Source organism: Cervus canadensis, chromosome 33 (genome assembly GCF_019320065.1).
Source record: "Cervus canadensis isolate Bull #8, Minnesota chromosome 33, ASM1932006v1, whole genome shotgun sequence".
Lineage (NCBI taxonomy): Eukaryota > Metazoa > Chordata > Mammalia > Artiodactyla > Cervidae > Cervus > Cervus canadensis.
This window is the reverse complement of record NC_057418.1, coordinates 12092560-12111658: the sequence shown is the minus strand read 5'-3', so window position 1 is coordinate 12111658 and position 19099 is coordinate 12092560. Positions and strand designations below refer to the sequence as shown.

General features: G+C 38.3%; 2 protein-coding genes across 2 annotated transcripts in view; both read right to left on the bottom strand.

The window, feature by feature from the left end:
• ECT2L (epithelial cell transforming 2 like) overlaps positions 1-1382 on the bottom strand; it is a 75599-nt gene extending 74217 nt beyond the window's left edge. Inside the window, exon 1 of the mRNA XM_043457274.1 lies at positions 1285-1382. The gene's annotated coding sequence lies outside the window, so the exon portion shown is untranslated. The remainder of the gene's footprint in view (positions 1-1284) is intronic.
• A 2657-nt stretch (positions 1383-4039) lies between these two features.
• CCDC28A (coiled-coil domain containing 28A) lies at positions 4040-18688 on the bottom strand. The gene is made up of 6 exons (XM_043457275.1): positions 18581-18688; positions 14935-15134; positions 11581-11744; positions 10624-10778; positions 9555-9577; positions 4040-4611 (listed from the first exon to the last, which is right to left on the bottom strand). Exons 2-6 carry the CDS (start codon positions 15090-15092, stop codon positions 4557-4559), a joined length of 555 nt encoding a protein of 184 aa, XP_043313210.1. The 5' UTR covers positions 15093-15134; positions 18581-18688; the 3' UTR covers positions 4040-4556.
• Positions 18689-19099: the final 411 nt, after the last annotated feature.

Below are 19099 nucleotides of genomic sequence, written 5' to 3'. Positions count from 1 at the left end.
GTTAAATGTCCAATATGCAGGGCATGTAAAAACAAGACACTTGAATGTCAACTTGCATATAATTTTTATTAAATGCACAAATAAATGATGAAAATAACCGCGTGTCTTGAGGAAATCTGCCTGATTAACAGCATAGAAGGGGGTAGGAAATACCACACCGTGAGCCAAAACTCTTGCTCCTCAGTGGCTTCAGTAGGGTCCTATGCTTTTCCACCCTACAGACTGAAGCCTGCCAGGCTCCTCTGTCCATGAGGTTCTCCAGCAAGAATACTGGAGCGGGTGGCCATGTCCTCCCCTCCAGGGGATCTTCCCAACTCAGGGATTAAACCTACCTCTCCTGCGTTGCAGGCAGATTCTTTACCCCTGAGCCTCCGGGGAAGCCCGTGAGCCAAAACTGGACATATTCAAACGATGAATTTGCTCACTGATAGAGAAGTTTAAAGTTATAAACATTAAAATTATAACAAGAAGCGACTGTACTATTTAAATTCATTTGAGAAAAATAACCAATTATTGTTGTTCTAAAACTTTCTAGTCTCAATCCTTACTTTCTTTATGGAAACAATGGTTTTTAGAGCATGATTTTTGAGGCTCTTATGGTGCACAAAGGTCAAAATGGGCTTGAAAACAATTATACGGGTTGAGCTGCACTTGAATACATGTGACGTCTGGATATTCTGTTCTGATATATGGCAAGATTTATTAATAAGTAGAGCGTAAGTACTTTTAAAAGGATAAATATAAGTACCATGATTTGATCCTATTGACCTATTTACGAATATAATCCTATTCATCAAATCTTAGCATATTACCTTTTCTGAGCTATGCAGTTCTAACCATGAACTGTACTCGCAGGATCTTTGTATTTCTCCTTTGCTACCCCCCGCCCACCCCTCCCATTCTCCACATTTCTGACTCCGCGGGAGGAAGAGGGCGAGAACTAGCCAACGAAGGGTGGGAGTCATTGTGAGCGAGTTCAGAATTCTACGAAAATCAGTGTTTTCCGAAGTGCTAAAGAACTTCATCTCTACCCCAAATGCGTGCTCTGCAGAAGCTAAGAGTTTACTGGCAACGGCCCAGTTCAAACCTGACCTTAGGCAGGGACAGATTCATTCCTCCCAAGCGCCACTTCTGGGCGCTGGTTCCTCAAGGTCACGGAAGGGGAGCCCAGCGCGGGCGCAGCTTAGGGTCTTCGCGAGGCTGCACCGGGAACTAAACCGCCCAGGCGCTGGACCCCGACGGCCCCAAGCAAAAGCTGTGCGGCCCGGAAGCCAAGAGCTTTACCTCCAGGAGGTGGCGGAGAGAGCCGGCTCCCGGCGGTTGCCTCCTCTTTGGATCGCGTGGAGGGGCGAGAGCAGGACGCTGGCCGCAGCCCGGGGAAGGGGCTGGGTCTGCAGCGCGCCGTTTCCATAGAGTCCGGACAACACGGCCCCGCCCCGCCCCGCCCCGCCGGCGGCTCTGCAGCATCGGCACCCACAGCCCAAAGCCCGGCCTGAGCGGCTGGGTGGCCCGCTGTTCCAGCTGGGGGCCGAGAAGCCGGGCGGACTACACCCCCATCATCGGGGCTGCACCGGATTCTGGCCAGGTCGGCGATCCTGCTCCTTTGTCACCCTCCAGGGAGCTTGTGACAGGATCCCAGGAGTCGCTATAGTCCTCGAAGCCCCTGACGACGCCGAGCAGGGGAGCCAAACCCCAACAGGGGACTTGGATGCTGAAGCCAGTGTTTGCTTGGTCTCCATTGTAACTTTAAGGCTGTGTGATGCAAACGGGTGGGATTTCTTAATCTTCAGTAAATCCTCCGAATATTTTAATACCTATTGCCAATTTTCACATTACACAAGAGGTACCAAAGCCCAAACAATATCCTTCTTGATAAGTTTTTATTGATTCTGGTCAAAATGCCTTTAAGTATTTATTGTGAAGCCTTTTTTTTTTTTTTTTTAATGTAGATGAACAGTTACCGCCAAGGAAAAATGTTCACAACATGAAAAGTCTGTTAGAAAACTAAATGAATTGTGCTACCTAATTTTTGTAATTTTTCGAGTCCCCTGGTGGCTCAGATGGTAAAGAATCTGCCTGCAATGTGGGAGACCTGAGTTGGATCCCTGGGTCGGGAAGATCCCCAGGAGAAGGGAATGGCTACCCACTCCAGTATTCTTCCCTGGAGAATTTCACTGACAGAGAAGTCTGATGGGCTACAGTCCATGGGATCGAGAAGAGTCAGATACTACTGGGAGACTACACTTTCACTTTAATTTTTGTAAATAAATGTTTAAGAACTCTGGAAGTATGTGAACAAATGTTAAATGGTTTGCTCTGGTAGTACTTTTAAAAAATCCAATCATAAGTAAAAATTTTCTACAGTAAACATGTGTGTGAAGTCGCTTCAGTTGTGTCTGACTCTTTGAGACCCTATGGACTGTGGCCCACCAGGCTCCTCACTCAGTCCAAGGGATTCTCCAGGCAAGGATACTGAAGTGGGTTGCCATTTCCTTCTCCAGGGGATCTTCCCGGCTAAGGGATTGAACATGTGTCTCTTGCATCTCCTGCTTCTCTAGGATCGCCTGCATTGGCAGATGGGTTCTTTACCACTAGCGCCACCTGGGAAGGTAAATACATAACAACCGTATAATAAATAATAAATTTTATTCTAACTAGGTTTTGTTCTAATCCAAGTACCTCATGTTTTTTTCCTGTTGTCTTTTAACATGTTTGTGTGAAAGGATACAAATTAGATAAACTAAAAATTTGTCACCTGAGACCCACATAGAGTTCCTTGACACAAAGGACAAATGAACCAACTGAACAAACAAGGTCAATCTACTGCTCTGTCACTAAGCCACAGGAAACAGCTTTTTCTTTACTCTGTCTCAGGACTCATCCAAGAAAAACATGTCAAATGACAGAGTTTCCTTTTGCTATGTCAGACCTTAGGATGCTCTTTCCCCTGGAATCCCTATCCGCTTATCCCAACAGAAAAGTTTTGAAGGGTGCATTTAATGTTCTGGTGACTTTGTCATTTTTAAAAGGGGTATTAAAAAGATGATTAGATAAAGTGACCAAAATTCTTTCAACTCAGAATGCCAAAATTTACTGAAATTGAGATTTTTAAAAAACAGTGTTCAGTGGGTCCCTGCCCTCCCCCGTCTCCATTTAGGTGCTTGTTTCTGTGGCCTGGAAACAAGGTGGAAGAAGCATGGGCCTATTCTACAAGGTGAAGGCAAGTGAGCTATAAGTGGATAAACAAAATGTGGTATATCAATACAACAGAATGTGATTCAGCCAGGAAAAGAAGTATTGATACATGCTACAACATGGATGAAACTTGAAATCTTGAAAACATTATAGGGAGTTAAAGAAGCCAGTCACAAGAGCTGTGTATGATATAATTCTATTGATAGAAAATGTCCAGAATTGGCAAATCCATGGAAACAGAAAGTAGATTACTGTTGCCAAGAGCTGAAGGGTTTGGGAGATAGGGAATGACTGCTAATGAGTTTCTGAGGTGATGAAAATGTTCTAGCTAGAATTAAATTATGGTGATGAACGCACAATTCTGAATCTACTAAAAACCAATGAATTACACACTTTAAAAGGGAAAATTTTATGGCATATGAATTATTTCAATAAAGTTATTTAAAAGCTAATGTTAGTATTAATAAGCTACTGACTGCTGAACATTACTGGTGTCAACTATCGTGCTAAGGATCTTATACATACATGTTTTACTTCCTCATTACAACCATTACAAGTTGGTTATTAACCACATTTTTCTAGATTAAAAAAAAAAAACAGGAACTGAGTAAACACACATGAACCTAAAGCTAAGGAGCAGAATGGAGATTCAAACCTAGATCTAAGTAAGATCAAAGCCCATGCTGTTTTTCATTATATCAATATTTAAATGTGCACAAGGTGTAAGGTTTGCAAGAAAGGTACAGAACCTCAACTTTCTAAATACAGTTTACCCTTGGAGGATTGAGCCAGCCCTTGTATTCCCAGACTGAAGACTGTAAGTTGATCTAAAACAGAGAGACTATTTTTAATTTAAAACAATCACTTTATTAAAAATAGCAAATTTCACAAATATTCGTTCAACATTTTGTTGTCACTGGCCACTGGAAAACACACCAGGTGTGTGTACCGATTGTCTAATGTAAACTGAAGCTGGGCTGCCACAAAAAGCCTGTGCATCATCAACTTATCAACAGTGGAATAAGTTTGATGAGCTCAGGAAGGATAAATCCTTCAGCCCCATCAACAACATTTAGCACAGTGCATTTCAAGTATAAACCCATAAGGCAACAATATTAAGCATAGCAGCAAAAGCTCTGTATCACATTTCCTGATTAAGCCTTCAACAAGACCTAGACCTCCAGTTAGGTGAATTATGGCAAGTCAAGTTTACTAAAAGCAGCATGTGAAAGCAATCACTGTATATGCACTTTAATTACTTTAATTCCTTATTGTGAAAGATGATTCTGCTACTGGATTCAGCTGGAAAAGTAAAGAGTGCTGCTTTTCTTCAAACCACGAGAAAGCAACTGAATTTCATTTTAGCTGGTGGAAGTATTTGGAACATCTTGTGCATCTGCCAAATGGAGTTTTTGTCTGAATTCATCAGTTAAGAACATTTTCATTCTCTAATGAGTACTTCTTTTACATTTCTGGAAATTACATTCAAGAGCTAAGAGACAGAGGTATTAGAAAAAGAAATATGTTTAAACAGAAAGTGCCTATGCTGTTATTGAGGAACTTGGATGTGGTTAAGATGGTCTTTAAATGTAGTGAAGTATTTTACTATGTCTAGAATTTGAAGACTTAAAAGAAAGTCACTGATTCAAGACTATGTTCCTGGTTCTAAGAGAGCACAAAATGACTTTAATGCAGCAAGAATCATCTCCATGTTAAATATGAAAACTTAACTGGATTAACAAAATTCACTTGAGAAGACAATACCACTTTATGATCCTTGGGAAGATAATTTCTTTTCGAAAGTCCAAAAGAATAAAATAGAAGAAAATCATCATGGTTCTAAAATCTTTTCTATAATCCTCCAACCTATTCTTCAAGAAGACTGGAAATAGGATAGAATTCCTGCAAAATGTATTCCCTATCGTTCTAATCACTGCCTTTCATTTTCCTCTTTCACCTATATGATCCACTTACCACCTGGTTTTCAAGACCCAGTTCAAACAATGATCTGGACATCCTGTGGATAACTAAATGCTAGCAATACACGTGTAGCAGATGTTTGCAAAAAATGTACAGACATGAGCTCTGCTGTCAAAGATATTCTCGGTCGGCTGGAAGGTTGAAATTTAACACATATAAGATGAAATAAGGCAGAATGCTAGTCTGAGGTACAAACAAAATGCTTTATGAATGTGGTCAGCTTGAGTGTTATTGGACAAGGAGAAAGGGGAGGCCAGAGTAACTCTAGGTAGAAAGTACAACCTGAACAAAGGCATTAAGGTGAGCATGAATTTGAGCATCCAGAGAACTAACTTGATGGGAATGAAAAATAATGAAAAATGTAACAGGATGAATATGTTGTGATCAAATTATTGAGAGCCTTTAAAAAGTCTGACAGTGAAAAATTTGGTAAGAAACAGGAATGGCAAGATAAAAGTGATGTTTTAGGAAGAATAACTTTTAATGGCAATGTCTAAAGTCTACAGTAGTACTGTCCAACAGAAATATAATGAAAGCAACAGATATAGTTTTTAAAGTATAATTATTTATATTAATAATTAGGAAATTATTTCACAAGTAATCTTTATAAAAACATTAAGATACTTTGCATCCTTCTTCTCAGTCTAAATCTTTGAAATTAGGTGTGCACATTACACTTAGAGCATATTTCAATCCATATTGGACACAATTCATGTGCTCAGTAGATAACCTGGCTAGTGGTTCTCATATTGAACAGTGCAACTCTAGAGTTTCTAGAGAACAGAAATTTGAAATATTATAGAATCAGGTGATGAGGGTAGAGAATGAAAGAATATAAAACAGAACTGGTAATGCCTGACAACTAACTGTAATTAAGAGATAGCAAGTAATTTCATGTCCCTGTCCAGTTAAATGGCAGACAGTGCCATGACTGATTAGCAATATCTGCTACAGTCATAGAAAGGATTTTTAAATAATCTTGAACATTAAAAAACTAGGGGCGCTGATGACAGGGCTATGTTTGACCACTTATCATCATTCTTAGCAGGCAGAGACTTTTCTACTTGTTCTGTCAGGGACTGTAGCCTTTTCTTAGGCTCTCTAAATAACTAATAAAAATTATTCAATCCTATCTATTGCTCAGCAAATAATAAACTGCTCTTTCTTCTGTATGTAGATTCCAGAAAACACTGCTCACAGATATCCAGGGATATATTTCAATTACCTAAAATTTTTGGGAAGATATTTTAATTATTTTTTTCATAATATATATGGAGGGGAAGAAATACATAAAAATGATTTTCTTCCCTCTCCTTCTCTCTTTTCCAAAGCCCAATACCCTGTAGATTAGAAACCAGTTTTTCTATGTGATGTTCAAATCCCAATACTTTTTTTTCAAATGTGTCCTAAGTTCAGCTTAACAACTGGAACATAATATAAAGGATAAAAAGAAGACTGCATTGCACCCACCTTCCCCTATTTAATGTCCCAAAATAGTTGAATGCACCTCATTCTGGTGCTCCTAAAAGTTGTTAACAATGAAACATCGTTTCACACCTCGCTTTGAGAACCATCTCTAATAGGTGACCCTTACTTAAGACTAACCAACTTCTGCCTCCCCCATTCAGCTGGGCCTAAGGGGTGACCAGTCACTTTAAGGCAGAAGTAGTATGCATTCTGCCAATGAGACCCACTGCTTTGGAGTCTTTATCTGTAGTTGTCTCTCTTTGGATTTGTCATTCATGAGTTGGACTCAGGGTTACCCAAATGTCCAAGTGTACGTACTCAGGAAGGCACTCAGATGTCCAAGACGATCTGCTTATTTAACTTATAAGCAGAGTACATCATGTGAAATACCAGGCTGCATGAATCACAAGCTGCAATCAAGACTGCCAGGAGAAATATCAACAACCTCAGATATGTAGATGATACCACTCCAATGGCAGAAAGCAAAGAGGAACTAAAGAGCCTCTTGATGAGGGTGAAAGAGGAGAGTGAAAAAGCTGGCTTGAAACTCAACATCCAAAAAAACTAAGATTATGGCATCTGGTCCCTTCACTTCATGGAAAATAGATGGGAAAAAAAGTGGAAAGAGTGATAGATTTTACCTTCTTGGGCTGCAAAATCACTGAGGACAGTGACTTCGGCCATGAAATTAAAGACACTTGTTCCTTGGAAGGAAAGCTACGACAAACCTTAGACAGTATAGTAAAAAGCAGAGCCATCATTTTGCCTACTAAGGTCCGTATAGTCAAAAATATGGTTTTCCTAGCAGCCATGTACAGATGTGAGAGTTGGACTATAAAGAAGGATGAGCACTGAAGAATTCATGCTTTTGAATTGTGGTACTGGAGAAGACTCTTGAGAGTTCCTTGGACAGGAAGGAGATCAAACCAGTCAATCCTAAAGGAAATCAATCCTGAATATTAATTGGAAGGACTGATGCTGAGGCTGAAGCTCCAATACTTCGGCCACCTGATGTAACGAGCCAACTCATTAAAAAGACTCTGATGCTGGGAAAGATTGAAGACAGGAGGAGAAGGGGACAACAGAGGATAAGAAGGTTGGATTGCATCACTGACTCAATGGACATGGGTTTGAGCAAACTCTGAGAGACAGTGAAGGACAGGGAAGCCTGGCATGCTGCAGTCCATGGGATCACAAAGAGTCTGACATGACTTAGTGACTTAACAAAAACAACAACTGATTATAGAGAGGAAAACTTGGAGGGGAAAGTGTGATTACAGAGAGAACATTTATTAATGATGAGGAAATTAAGGTTGCCAGGCTTTGCTCAAGGTTACAGTTGCTTACCAAGATTTGAAACCAAGCAATCCAAAGCCCATGTTCTTGTACTCTACCACCATGCCTTGTTTAAATGTGGGGGTTGAACTGAGGAAGTTGGTGAGACAAGTAAGTCTAAATATTTAACAAAAACTCAGATAAGAGGATAGCAATTCTGTGTCATAAGCATATAAGAAAGGATATAAAGCATAGAATATGAAGCTTAAAACAAATATAAAAGGGACTTCCCTGGTGGTCCAGTGGCTAAAACCCCACACTTCCAATGCAGGGACCTGGGTTCAATCCCTGGTCAGGAAACTAGATCCCACATGTTGCAACTAAGACCCAGTGCAGCCAAATAAATAAATAGATAAAAATATTTTTATAAAAAGAATATTAAAAAAGAACTAGGAACTACCCCTAGTGAAAAACCTCCTAATTAACTCATATCTTACCCCTGTATTAAAGTCTTTCTTGACAATGATATCTCACATCCATATCTCCCTACAGTTTATGTGGCTTCTTAAAACTGTATTTTCTTCATCTATAAAATGAAGGGTAGAACCACCTACTTCCTACTTTCAAGGTAGGATCAAATGAGATAATGCATGTAAAATGCTTCATATAATACTTGGAGAATAACAGGTATTCAATAAAGGTTAGATATTAGTTACTACTACTGGATTTATATATATCTTCCTATTTCTTCATTGTTGTTATTATACAATTTAGCAATTAGAAATAGTACATTTTATAGCAATAATAGCAAAATACTTTTAAAATATATAGTCTATAACATATAGTTTGGAAATTTTCATATACACATCATTACATGTAGCAATTACCTCAAATTACAGAGGACACTCTAAGATGTTAAACAATCTACCAAAATTTACATTAGCAAAATGTGGAACCAAATTTTGAAAATCAAATCTCTTGACTCTATAACCAGTATCCTTACCATTATCTCATTATTTGGTTCAAAGAGATGCCTTACTTCATTTTCTTTTATTCTTACATACCTCATATTGTGCCTATCACTACATTCAAAAATACAGTTTAAAAAGTTCTTGAAATAACTGCTCTAAATTAGAATGTCAAAACATGAATATTTTACATGTGCCTCGGTGATTTTAAGTTAACCTCATTATACACCTTTTTTAATGCATCTAATTCTAACATTAAATTTACTGTAGTCTATTATGTCTGCTATCCCACTTCCATTTACCTTAAGAGTCTAAGATTCAAAATAATGTATATGGCAACTAGGCTAATTCTTAATTCTTTTGATTTCTTAATTCTTATATTCTTATAAGAATTCTTATATTCTTAATTCTTATATCTTATTTCTTAATTCTTATTCTTTAAAATATTTAAAATTTTGTTTTAAAATTCCAAAAATAATACAAAGCAAAGCACAAATGATAGAAAAACAAATTTTAAGCATGCAAAACAATTAGGAAATTCCATTTAGAAACCAAAAGGAAAAAGAGATGGCCCCAGTAAATAATAGTAGGTTTCTTCACTTGATTAGTACTATTCACCAAAAATTACAATCTGTAAACTTTTCACTGCTGATACTAAGCAAAGGATACATGGAAGAATTCAATTCTTCTAGCTGTAAACACAAAGCAACAAATTTAATTTTCATTTTTATAACATAAATATCACAAGTAGATAATTGTTAATCAGATATTAAAGAAATTATTTCTCATTTAAACTTTCTTTAAATAAAAAAGCAAAAGATTAAAGAACTTTCTAAAACTTTTTAGACTGAGAAAGTCACTTAAAATAATAATAAAGTAGCTTTAGTATTTATGAAATAAGAATATGAGAAAAGAGTTAAAACCATATGATAAAAAAGAAGCTTTATAAGTATTCTTAAAACCATTCTTAACTATAATCATCTCTGATAGTTTTTAAAAGAAAAAAGTTGCCATTTTAATGATCAAAATCTTTAAAAACTTTATGGATTACAAAAAGATTTCACATGATACTCAGCTTTTAGTAGCAGGTAGAATTAACCATCCCTATTTTACAGAGAGAAAAATCTGAGTTACAAAAACATTAAATTGCCCAAAGTTATACAGTTCTATGGAGACCCTGGACTAAATTACAATAAACACCAAATGTATATGCAACTACCGCCTGAGTAATTAATACAAAATGTATTAATCATGCCAGGATCTTTTGAGATACTATCTTTTATATCTTAAGATCCTTTATATATGTACAGAAGCAAATATTTTCACTTTTAGATTTGCCAGCATCTCAGAAAATATGCTTAGATGTAAATATAATTTCCTTTGAATAAATTTCTTTTAAAAAAGAGTATATGTTGCACTAAGTGAAAGAATCCAGACATATATAGTCACATATTTTATGATTTCCATTTATATGAAATGTGCAGAGTAGGCAAATCTATAGAGACAGAAGATAAATTGGTGGTTGCTACGGGATGGTGAGAGGGGAGAATGGAGAGGTATAGGCTTTCTTTCTGGAGTGATGAAAATGTTCTGAAATTAGATGTGGTAATGTCTGCACATCTTTGTGAGTATACTAAAAATCACTGAATTTACACTTTAAAATGATTACCATGGTGAATTTTATCTCAATAAAAATTCTGACTAAAAAAAGAATTAAAAAAAAGAGGACGGTACTCACATCAGACAGAAGCCTCTCCAGATTAGAGTCACTGGCTGCTTTTCTCTTATCCTCGGGAAGTTCTTCTAACTCCCCATAGAGCTCCAAGTTCAAGCGAGCTAATTTCTCCTGCATTCCCCGAACATGTTCCATCTGTTCAATGGAACATTCATTTCCTAGGGGAACATTCCAGAACATTAATAAAGATTAGGATAGGTTAAACTAACTGTCTTGAGGAAAAACTTCTAAAGTCTAGGTACATAAAATAAATCAGTTTTCTTTCTTTTGTAAATTACATTGTAATGACTGCCTATTTTCTGTGTAAATTATAAATCAAATCCCTGATCAAGAAAACAACAATCTAGAACATGATCAGGCATTAAAAAATTATATAGAAAAATTTTTTTAAGTAAAAGAATGCTTTTAGCTAAAAAAATTTTTTTTAAATAGTAATATCATATATAGAAGTGTTAACACCATCTATTCATGTCCTAGTTGACAAATACCATTAGAATTAAGTAACCCAGCATTTTATAATAATCTGAGTGAAATTAAGAGTCTTATAAGAACTTCAGCCATGAAATTCTTGAAAATCAGGACTCATGAACAATAAACAAGTTTAGGCTTCAAAAAAAATAATCGAGTGTTTCTAAATTGAAAACTAAGTCTAAAATATTTTAATTGACAAAGAATGTCCCTGTTGTTTGTTACACTTTCAAGAGACCTAATCCATCAACAGCAATCCTACTTTAACATTTCGACTAATCAACCCTTGTTAAAAAAATCTTTTCTCCTGAAAGTTTAAAAAGCAAATTATATCCCATGACAAATGCAATCTAGGATGATTGCATTTTATGCCTCTGGACTTTTTAATTAAAAAAAAAACTGACACTTTAAAAAGGAATGACAAATACATGCAGAAAATATGATGCCAACATCTTGAGAAGAAAAAGAGTGGAAAGAAACACTGTGGATTACCGAAGGCTTGGAGTTTTCCAGAGTGGAAGTCATTTAAAAGGCTGAGGAGGCCCCTTTCCATTTCTTGGACATCGGAGACATCGGTGAGGAAGGAGTGCTGGATTGGGGTTGACTGGGCACCTTTGCCTTCTCCACCCTGAGGTTTGGCCTTTTCTTTCGTCACTCTGTTAAAAGGATGCAATAATAAAAATTAATTGCATATGATTATCTTTAAAAAGAGATAATTCTATTTTTTCAGGTTGTTCTAGATTCAGCAAAATTAGTGAGTTAAATGGAATTTCCATAAAAACAAGACATAAGGATAAAAACAATACTAAGTAAAACCAGTCATTTCAAGGCAGAAACCAGAAGAACAGGCTGTGAAAATCTCAAACAAATGTAAACTAGGACTATTAAGGTATATACAAATTTTGAGTAACATATCTTTGTGCTCAGCCGCTCAGTCGTGTCCAACTCTTTGCGACCCATGGACTGTAGCCTGCCAGGCTCTTCTGTCCTTGGAATTCTCCAGGCAAGAATACTGGAGTGGGTTGCCATTTCCTCCTCCAGGGGAAATTCTTTTCCTCCAGTATCTAATTCTTTAGATATGCAATAAATAAATAAATAACTGAAAAGAGAATTAGTAAGTCTTCTTACTAGCATTATGTTTCATATTTCACTTCTCAGGAAACATTCTGCTTTCTCATCTAAACTTTATCCCAGTTGTTCCCCGAACTATGGGTTGTCCAGTAAGTGGTTATGGGGCCCCCACTCTGTAGCTGACTTGGTGCCAGATACTGAGTACATGAACATGCGCAGGACATCAGTTAGTGTACTGAAGCGTGCCCAGTCTTCGGAGAAAGACAGACATAAATTCACAATCATAATGTGATGAAGTGCTAAAATCTGTTACCATCCTTGAGTCCCCCAGCTTCCTATGTTCCCATGTGCAGGCAGGAAGTCCTATAGATTATATCCATAAAGCTCTCTACAAGCTCTCTAGTTCTCTCCTTCTCCACTGCTACTATTCTTTGAATGATTCCAACAGCTTCCCAACTGGTCTCCCTGCCTGTGTCTTGTCTGAATCCCCCTTCCTTGCCCACAGAGCAGTCAAGTCAGTTTTAAAAAGTAAAATCAGATCATATAATTGACTTAATTCAAACCCTTCAGTAGGCCAATAACTTTCAGGAATCCTATTCTCTCTTGTTCTGTTGATGCTCCAGACATTCTGAATCTCTTTTGCTTCCTAGAAATCCGTTCTCTCATCTGCTTTCAGCTAATCCTCTGCCTACATTAGCATCTTTCCCCAGCCCCCCACTGCCATCTTTGCCAGGCTACTTCCCACACATCCTTTACATGTGATTTCCTCCGGAAGGCCCTTTCAGAACCCTTAGTAGAGATGATTCTTATTATACATGTCTAGCATATCCCAGGCTCCCAAACACTTGAGTGATGGTGCTACACACATTGAGATATGGGAGCAAAGAGAAAGAACAGTTCATTCAGCCTAGGGACGGCAGAGGAAACTTCTGAAAGGTGGTATGTGAGTGAAGGCTCAAAGACTAAGTGGGAACAGGGATTACTTTTATAACCCCAACACATGCTACAGATCCTGAAGTACACATATACTGCGTACTCAACTAGTTTCTGCATAATGTTGCGTGAAGACATCTTCCCCACAACTCTACTCACTACAAATTTGGGTCAGATGAATAGGGTGGGCTGTGGGTGTGGGGGGAATGTGGCAAGACAAACTAATTCTCTTGAAATCAATGTAGAACACATGGGCTGTGGAGAGTAGGTCAGTAACAGTTCTTCACAAAGCAAGATTTGTAATTTTATATTACAAATGATGATATTAGATATATATACATATATTAGATGATATATGGTATTAGAGTGCTACTCTAGTGCTGTCCAAGACCTGTACCATCCCTATTACCTGTGAGCTTACTAGAAATGCTTATCTGAAGCCCCATCCCAGACTAACTGATTCAGAAACTACATTTTAAAATGATCCCCAGGAGATTCATACTCACATTAAAATCTGAGATAAACTGCTACAGAATATAAGGTCTTGGTGTAGCAAATTGTTTTTCTTTCAAACTGGAAGCTTTATCCAAGTGTTTTGCATCAGTTCATCATTTAACAACCCTCTCAAAAAAGAAAATATTAATCTGTCCCTTCCTACTTCAGGTTTTTTGGTCATGTCATGCTGTCTCACTTTATTTTAAAATAATTCAATTAAAAAGTACCCACTGAAATTACACTTTGTGCCAAGGCCCACTCTAAATACTGTGTGGCACATAAACCCCAGGCCTCAGGAAGCCTACATTCTAGAATGGTGTATAGGAATAAAAGTACCAGGTAGAAAATGACAATGAGCTACAAATAAACTGATGCAAAAATTTGGAAAAAGGAGTGATCTTGCAAATCTCTTGGCCCTCTTTCTCCACCAACCATAACCATATTCAAAATCTGACTCTAAATTAAACTCCTCCAGAAGGAAAACTCCTTTCTAGTCGGATAATGTACTTAAAAGAAGCCCTTATAACTCCTGTTGTTTTTCATTTAGTCCTTATTGGAATGTTCTTTTCCAAATGTCTCTGGCTATGTCTCTTTGGCTTCCTCAAAGAGTGTAAGATCATCACCAAGACAGTCCTCTTGTCTTTTGTGTAAATCTAGCAGCTACAAAGTGTCACAGTGTTACTTCCTTAACTGACTCTCATGATGAACTTGCAACTGGAAGTTTATTTAATCATAATTATCTAAAGGATGGAGGTTATGAAGTGCTTTTTCTCTAAAGATATTATCTTGCTTTCCAAATATCTAGCACTACAAAATACATATATGCAGCAGTAATATGTAACATATTCAAACTTGTCCCCCGTTTCCTTTCAAGTCTTAAGACAAATGATGTTCACCAAATGTTAATAATGATTACTTCCAGGTGGTGGAATTTTAGTGTTCTTCTGTTCTTTGAATTTTTCCTGTGTTTGAATATTTACAATAAATACAAATCATTTCTATTAAAACAATGAATTCATTATTTAAAAAAAAAACTACTAAAGCACAAATATTCAGTTTAAAAAACCACCACCACATATCTCTTTTCCATTTCTGGCTAGCTCATCAACTTTGTCTACAAGTTCTCTTGCTCTGTATATTTTAATATGAGACAAAGAGCCTTAAAGCCAATCATTCATTCTGCATTTTCTAATCTCTGTACACTGTAACCTTCATAAAATTTTTTCTAAATCACATATAGTATGTGCCTCAAAAGTCAAACCAAGATAAAAATGTTATAAGATTGAGTGGATTTAGTATTTACTTTAATAGCATTTTGCTATAATAATGTAAAAGAAAAGAAGTCACCTTTTTAACTTTGGTCGCTGTGAAGTTGACTGGGATGCAGGATTTGAAAACCCCGTGCTTTTACTAACTGGAATGGCATTTTTTTTGGTATTAACAACCTGAGTAGAGTGGGCACTAAAAGACTTAGGACTTCTCCTCTTCATTTTGCGCTCCTCCATTGTTTTAAGTTCCTTATTGCACCCAGGCCAGCTTCTTATGACCTAAGGAAATACAGCAGATTTATACACATATGCTAGAAGATGCCAAAATGAAAGGGGTTCAAAGACCCACTTTACAGGCTGAAAGATGATCAAGAATTTCAGAGATCATTAAAGAAAGTTAGAAAAAGGATCCTTGAGCTTCATTTACTAAATACACAGAAGCCCTAACCAAAACTGCCTGTTAGACAAAAAATTTTGTTCATCATTTTACTAATTCATCCTACAAATATTTACTCTCTTCCACGTCAGACACTATGTTGGGCATTAGTGAGACAGTACTGAGCAACACAAAGTCCTTGCCCTCAAAAAACCTATATTGTTATAGAAGGGGTATGACACCTAAACACCAAACAAATCATTCCGCCTGCCTCAAGCCTAAGGTGGTCTTTAGGTTTCCCTTCTAAAACATATTCTTTGAAAAAGGAGCTAGATTCAAACAGATGTATAACTGACATAGGTACCTGCATTTTAACTAGCAACCAGAAACCTTATTTCAATTACCACATAGAAATTCAGTTTCTCCCAAAAGATAATACTGATTCTATTTCCTTGACCAAAAACTGTTCTGTAAAGTTAAACTTGTTCCATGACTATTTTGAATTTACTTTCTCTATCTATTTCCAAGGAAACATGAAATTTTATTATATACATTTAGTTTGCCAATATAAAAAAAGTTCAGTTCAGTTGCTCAGTTGTGTCCAACTCTTTGCAAACCCATGGACTGCAGCACACCAGACTTCCCTGTCCATCACCAACTCCCAGAGCTTGCTCAAACTCATGTCCATCGAGTCAGTGATGCCATCCAACCATCTCATCCTCTGTCATCCTCTTCTCCTCCTGCCTTCAATCTTTCCCAGCATCAGGGTCTTTTCAAATGAGTCAGTCCTTCGCATCAGGTGGCCAAGGTATTGGAGTTCCAACTTCAGCATCAGTTCTTCCAATGAATATTCAGGACTGATTTCCTTTAGGATTGACTGGTTGGATCTCCTTGCAGTCCAAGGGATTCTCAAGAGTCTTCTCCAACACCAGAGTTCCAAGGCATCAATTCTTCAGCACTCAGTTTTCTTTACAATCCAACTCTCACATCCATTCATGACCACTGGAAAAACCATAGCCTTGACTAGACAGACCTTTGTTGGCAAAGTAATGTCTCTGCTTTTTAATATGCTGTCTAGGTTGATTATAGCTTTTCTTCCAAGGAGCAAGCGTCTTTTAATTTCATGGCTGCAGTCTCTCATTGTTTTCATTGTTTCCCCATCTATTTGCCATGAAGTGATGGGACCAGACACCATGATCTTAGTTTTTTTTATGATCTTAGTTTTTTTAATGTTGAGTTTTAAGCCAACTTTTGCACTCTCCTCTTTCACTTTCATCAAGAGGCTCTTTAGTTTTTCTTTGTTTTCTGCCATAAGGGTGGTGCATCTGCATATCTGAAGTTATTGATATTTCTCCCGGCAATCTTGATTCCAACTTGTACTTCATCCAGCCTGGCATTTCACATGATGTACTCTGCATATAAGCTAAAAAAGCAGGGTGACAATATACAGCCTTGATGTACTCCTTTCCTGATTTGGAACCAGTTTGTTGTTCCACATCCGGTTCTAACTGTTGCTTCCTGACCTGCATACATATTTCTTAGGAGGAAGGTCAGGTTGTCTGATATTCCCATCTCTTTAAGAATTTCCCACAGTTTGTGTGATCCACAGAGTTAAAGGCTTTGGCATAGTCAATAAAGCAGAAGTAGATGTTTTTCTGGAACTCTCTTGCTTTTTCAATGATCCAACAAATGCTGGCAATTTGATCTTTGGTTCCTCTGCCTTTTCTAAATCCAGCTTGAACATCTGAAAGTTCACGGTAATGCTGGCAATTTGATCTTTGGTTCCTCTGCCTTTTCTAAATCCAGCTTGAACATCTGAAAGTTCATGGTTCACATACTTCCAAGAAAGGCAATGCCAAAGAATGTTCATTTAAAAAGTTACACTATGAAATTACAGTTGGTTTTTCCAGAGAGAATACATATGAAAGTGAAAGTTGCTCAGTCATGTCTGACTCTGTGACCCCATGGACCCATGTAATTCTCTAGGCCAGAATAGTGGAGTGGGTAGCCTTTCCCTTCCCTTCTCCAGGGGATCTTCCCAACCCAGGGATCAAACCCAGGTGTCCCGCACTGCAGGTGGATTCTTTACCAGCTGAGCCACAAGGGAATTTACCCAGTACTTTCCCTTAACTTTATGTATTAACCAGCTTTATTTTCCTAATAGCCACCTATCTAAAAACATCCTTCTACATTTCCTTTTTACTTATGCATAAATTCAACTCTTCCTAATTATATTGTTTCATGTATCATAAGATGAGAAATGGTTACTTGTCTCATCGTATGGCAAAAAGCCTTAGGAGCATTAGGTCTTGACTATGCTGTGTTGAATTTAATCATTCTATGACCATTCAATGGAGAAGGAAATGGCAACCCACTCCAGTATTCTTGCTTGGAAAATCCCATGGACAGAGGAGCCTGGTGGGCTATGGTCTATGGGGTCTTAGACACAACTTAGCAACTAAACAACAATGACCATTCAAAAAGACTCAAATACATTGATATCACTCCTAAAGTAATTACTTGAGAATTTTAATCAAAACAACTTTTGTGTGTGTGTGCTACTAGCACTGTTATTAAACCAATGAACTCAGTTTATTCCGCTGATTCTAGACAATCATAACTGGAGCTAAACTGCCAAATAACCAAAGGCTGTAAAGGAAAGGCTGTATTGCCCAGTCTGTAAGCGCAGAGAACAAACTGCTTAAATCTTGGTTAACGGTTCTTCCTTTAAGCATTCTCAGAAACAGAACAGACCTTCTGGGGTTGGTTCGGCATGCAACACAAGTTAAATGTTTAAAAAATAACTGAACACAGAAGATGGGATATCAGTTCTTCAGAGGCAAGGATCTTATACATTTATGCTACATACAAACACACTGGTTTTTTAATTTAATGATGCTTATATACAGTTGGTGATACAAGAAGAAGAAAAAAAGAAAACTAGGAAGTAAAGCAACGCAAATAAACCAAGAGTGGTCTAAACTAAGATGTTCTGAGGGGGAAGGGCTCGAAAATTACCCGTGTTGGGAAGGTAACATCACTTCTACAAGAGCACCAAAATTCCTCCTGTATACCAAGCAGCAAGGACCCTTTCAGAAAAGACCTTCACAGAACACAGCTCGTAGTCTTTTGAGAGCCAGGAACTCACAGCCTCCAAGAAAGACCACGAGGAGTCTCTCTAGACTTCACCTCATTTCCCTTCCGCAATCAGCCGTCACGGAGACCCTTCACCGCCCAGAATCCAGTAGTGGCCAGAGACAGTGATGGGAGGGGCCTACAAGGGACACTGCGGAGGTGCCTTTGTTTCCACGTCATACCTGAGGAGAAAGGGGATCGCAGTTCTCCTCACCCTGCAAAGACCCCGGGGCCTCTGAAGCCACCGCCGCAGCCGCCGATGCTACCGCTGCAGCTCGAGCCGGGGTCACATCCCGGACCTCGCGCCTCCACAGCGCTCTTTGTTTACGGAAGTGACGTAGGAGGCAGAGCCTCCGTGCCCGAGGCGGGCGCCCCGCCTCTTCCTGAACCACCTGTGCGCTCCCTTCTACGGCGCCGGCATCACATTGCTTCCCTTATCCTGCCTTCAACTGTAAGTTCGACGAGCACGGAAAGGAAGACACATAGACGGGCTTTTATTTGGGGCTCAATGGCCCAGAAGCGGGGAGGATAAGGAGGGTAGGTGTGAAGGCAAGAACCGGAAATATACCTTTTCCGGAAGCTGCCCCGCCCCCTCAGTGAGTGTAATCTCCCACGCACTACAATTCCCAGCAAGCTGTTCGAACAAGCTTGGAGGCGGAACCAGAGTGTCGCCATAGCAACTGTTCTGGATTGTTTCTGGAACATCACCAGGATCAGTCCGGATCAGTTCGGT

Bases quoted from the DNA above. Each gene is read 5' to 3' on its own strand.
- CCDC28A (XM_043457275.1), bottom strand. From the start codon at position 15,092: ATGGAGGAGCGCAAAATGAAGAGGAGAAGTCCTAAGTCTTTTAGTGCC. The intron at 11,745-14,934 runs GTGACTTCTTTT...TCCTTTTAACAG, and splicing joins CAGCGACCAAAGTTAAAAAG to AGTGACGAAAGAAAAGGCCA. The intron at 4,612-9,554 runs GTATCCTTTGCT...TGATGAATTCAG, and splicing joins GAAGAATTGAATTCTTCCAT to ACAAAAACTCCATTTGGCAG.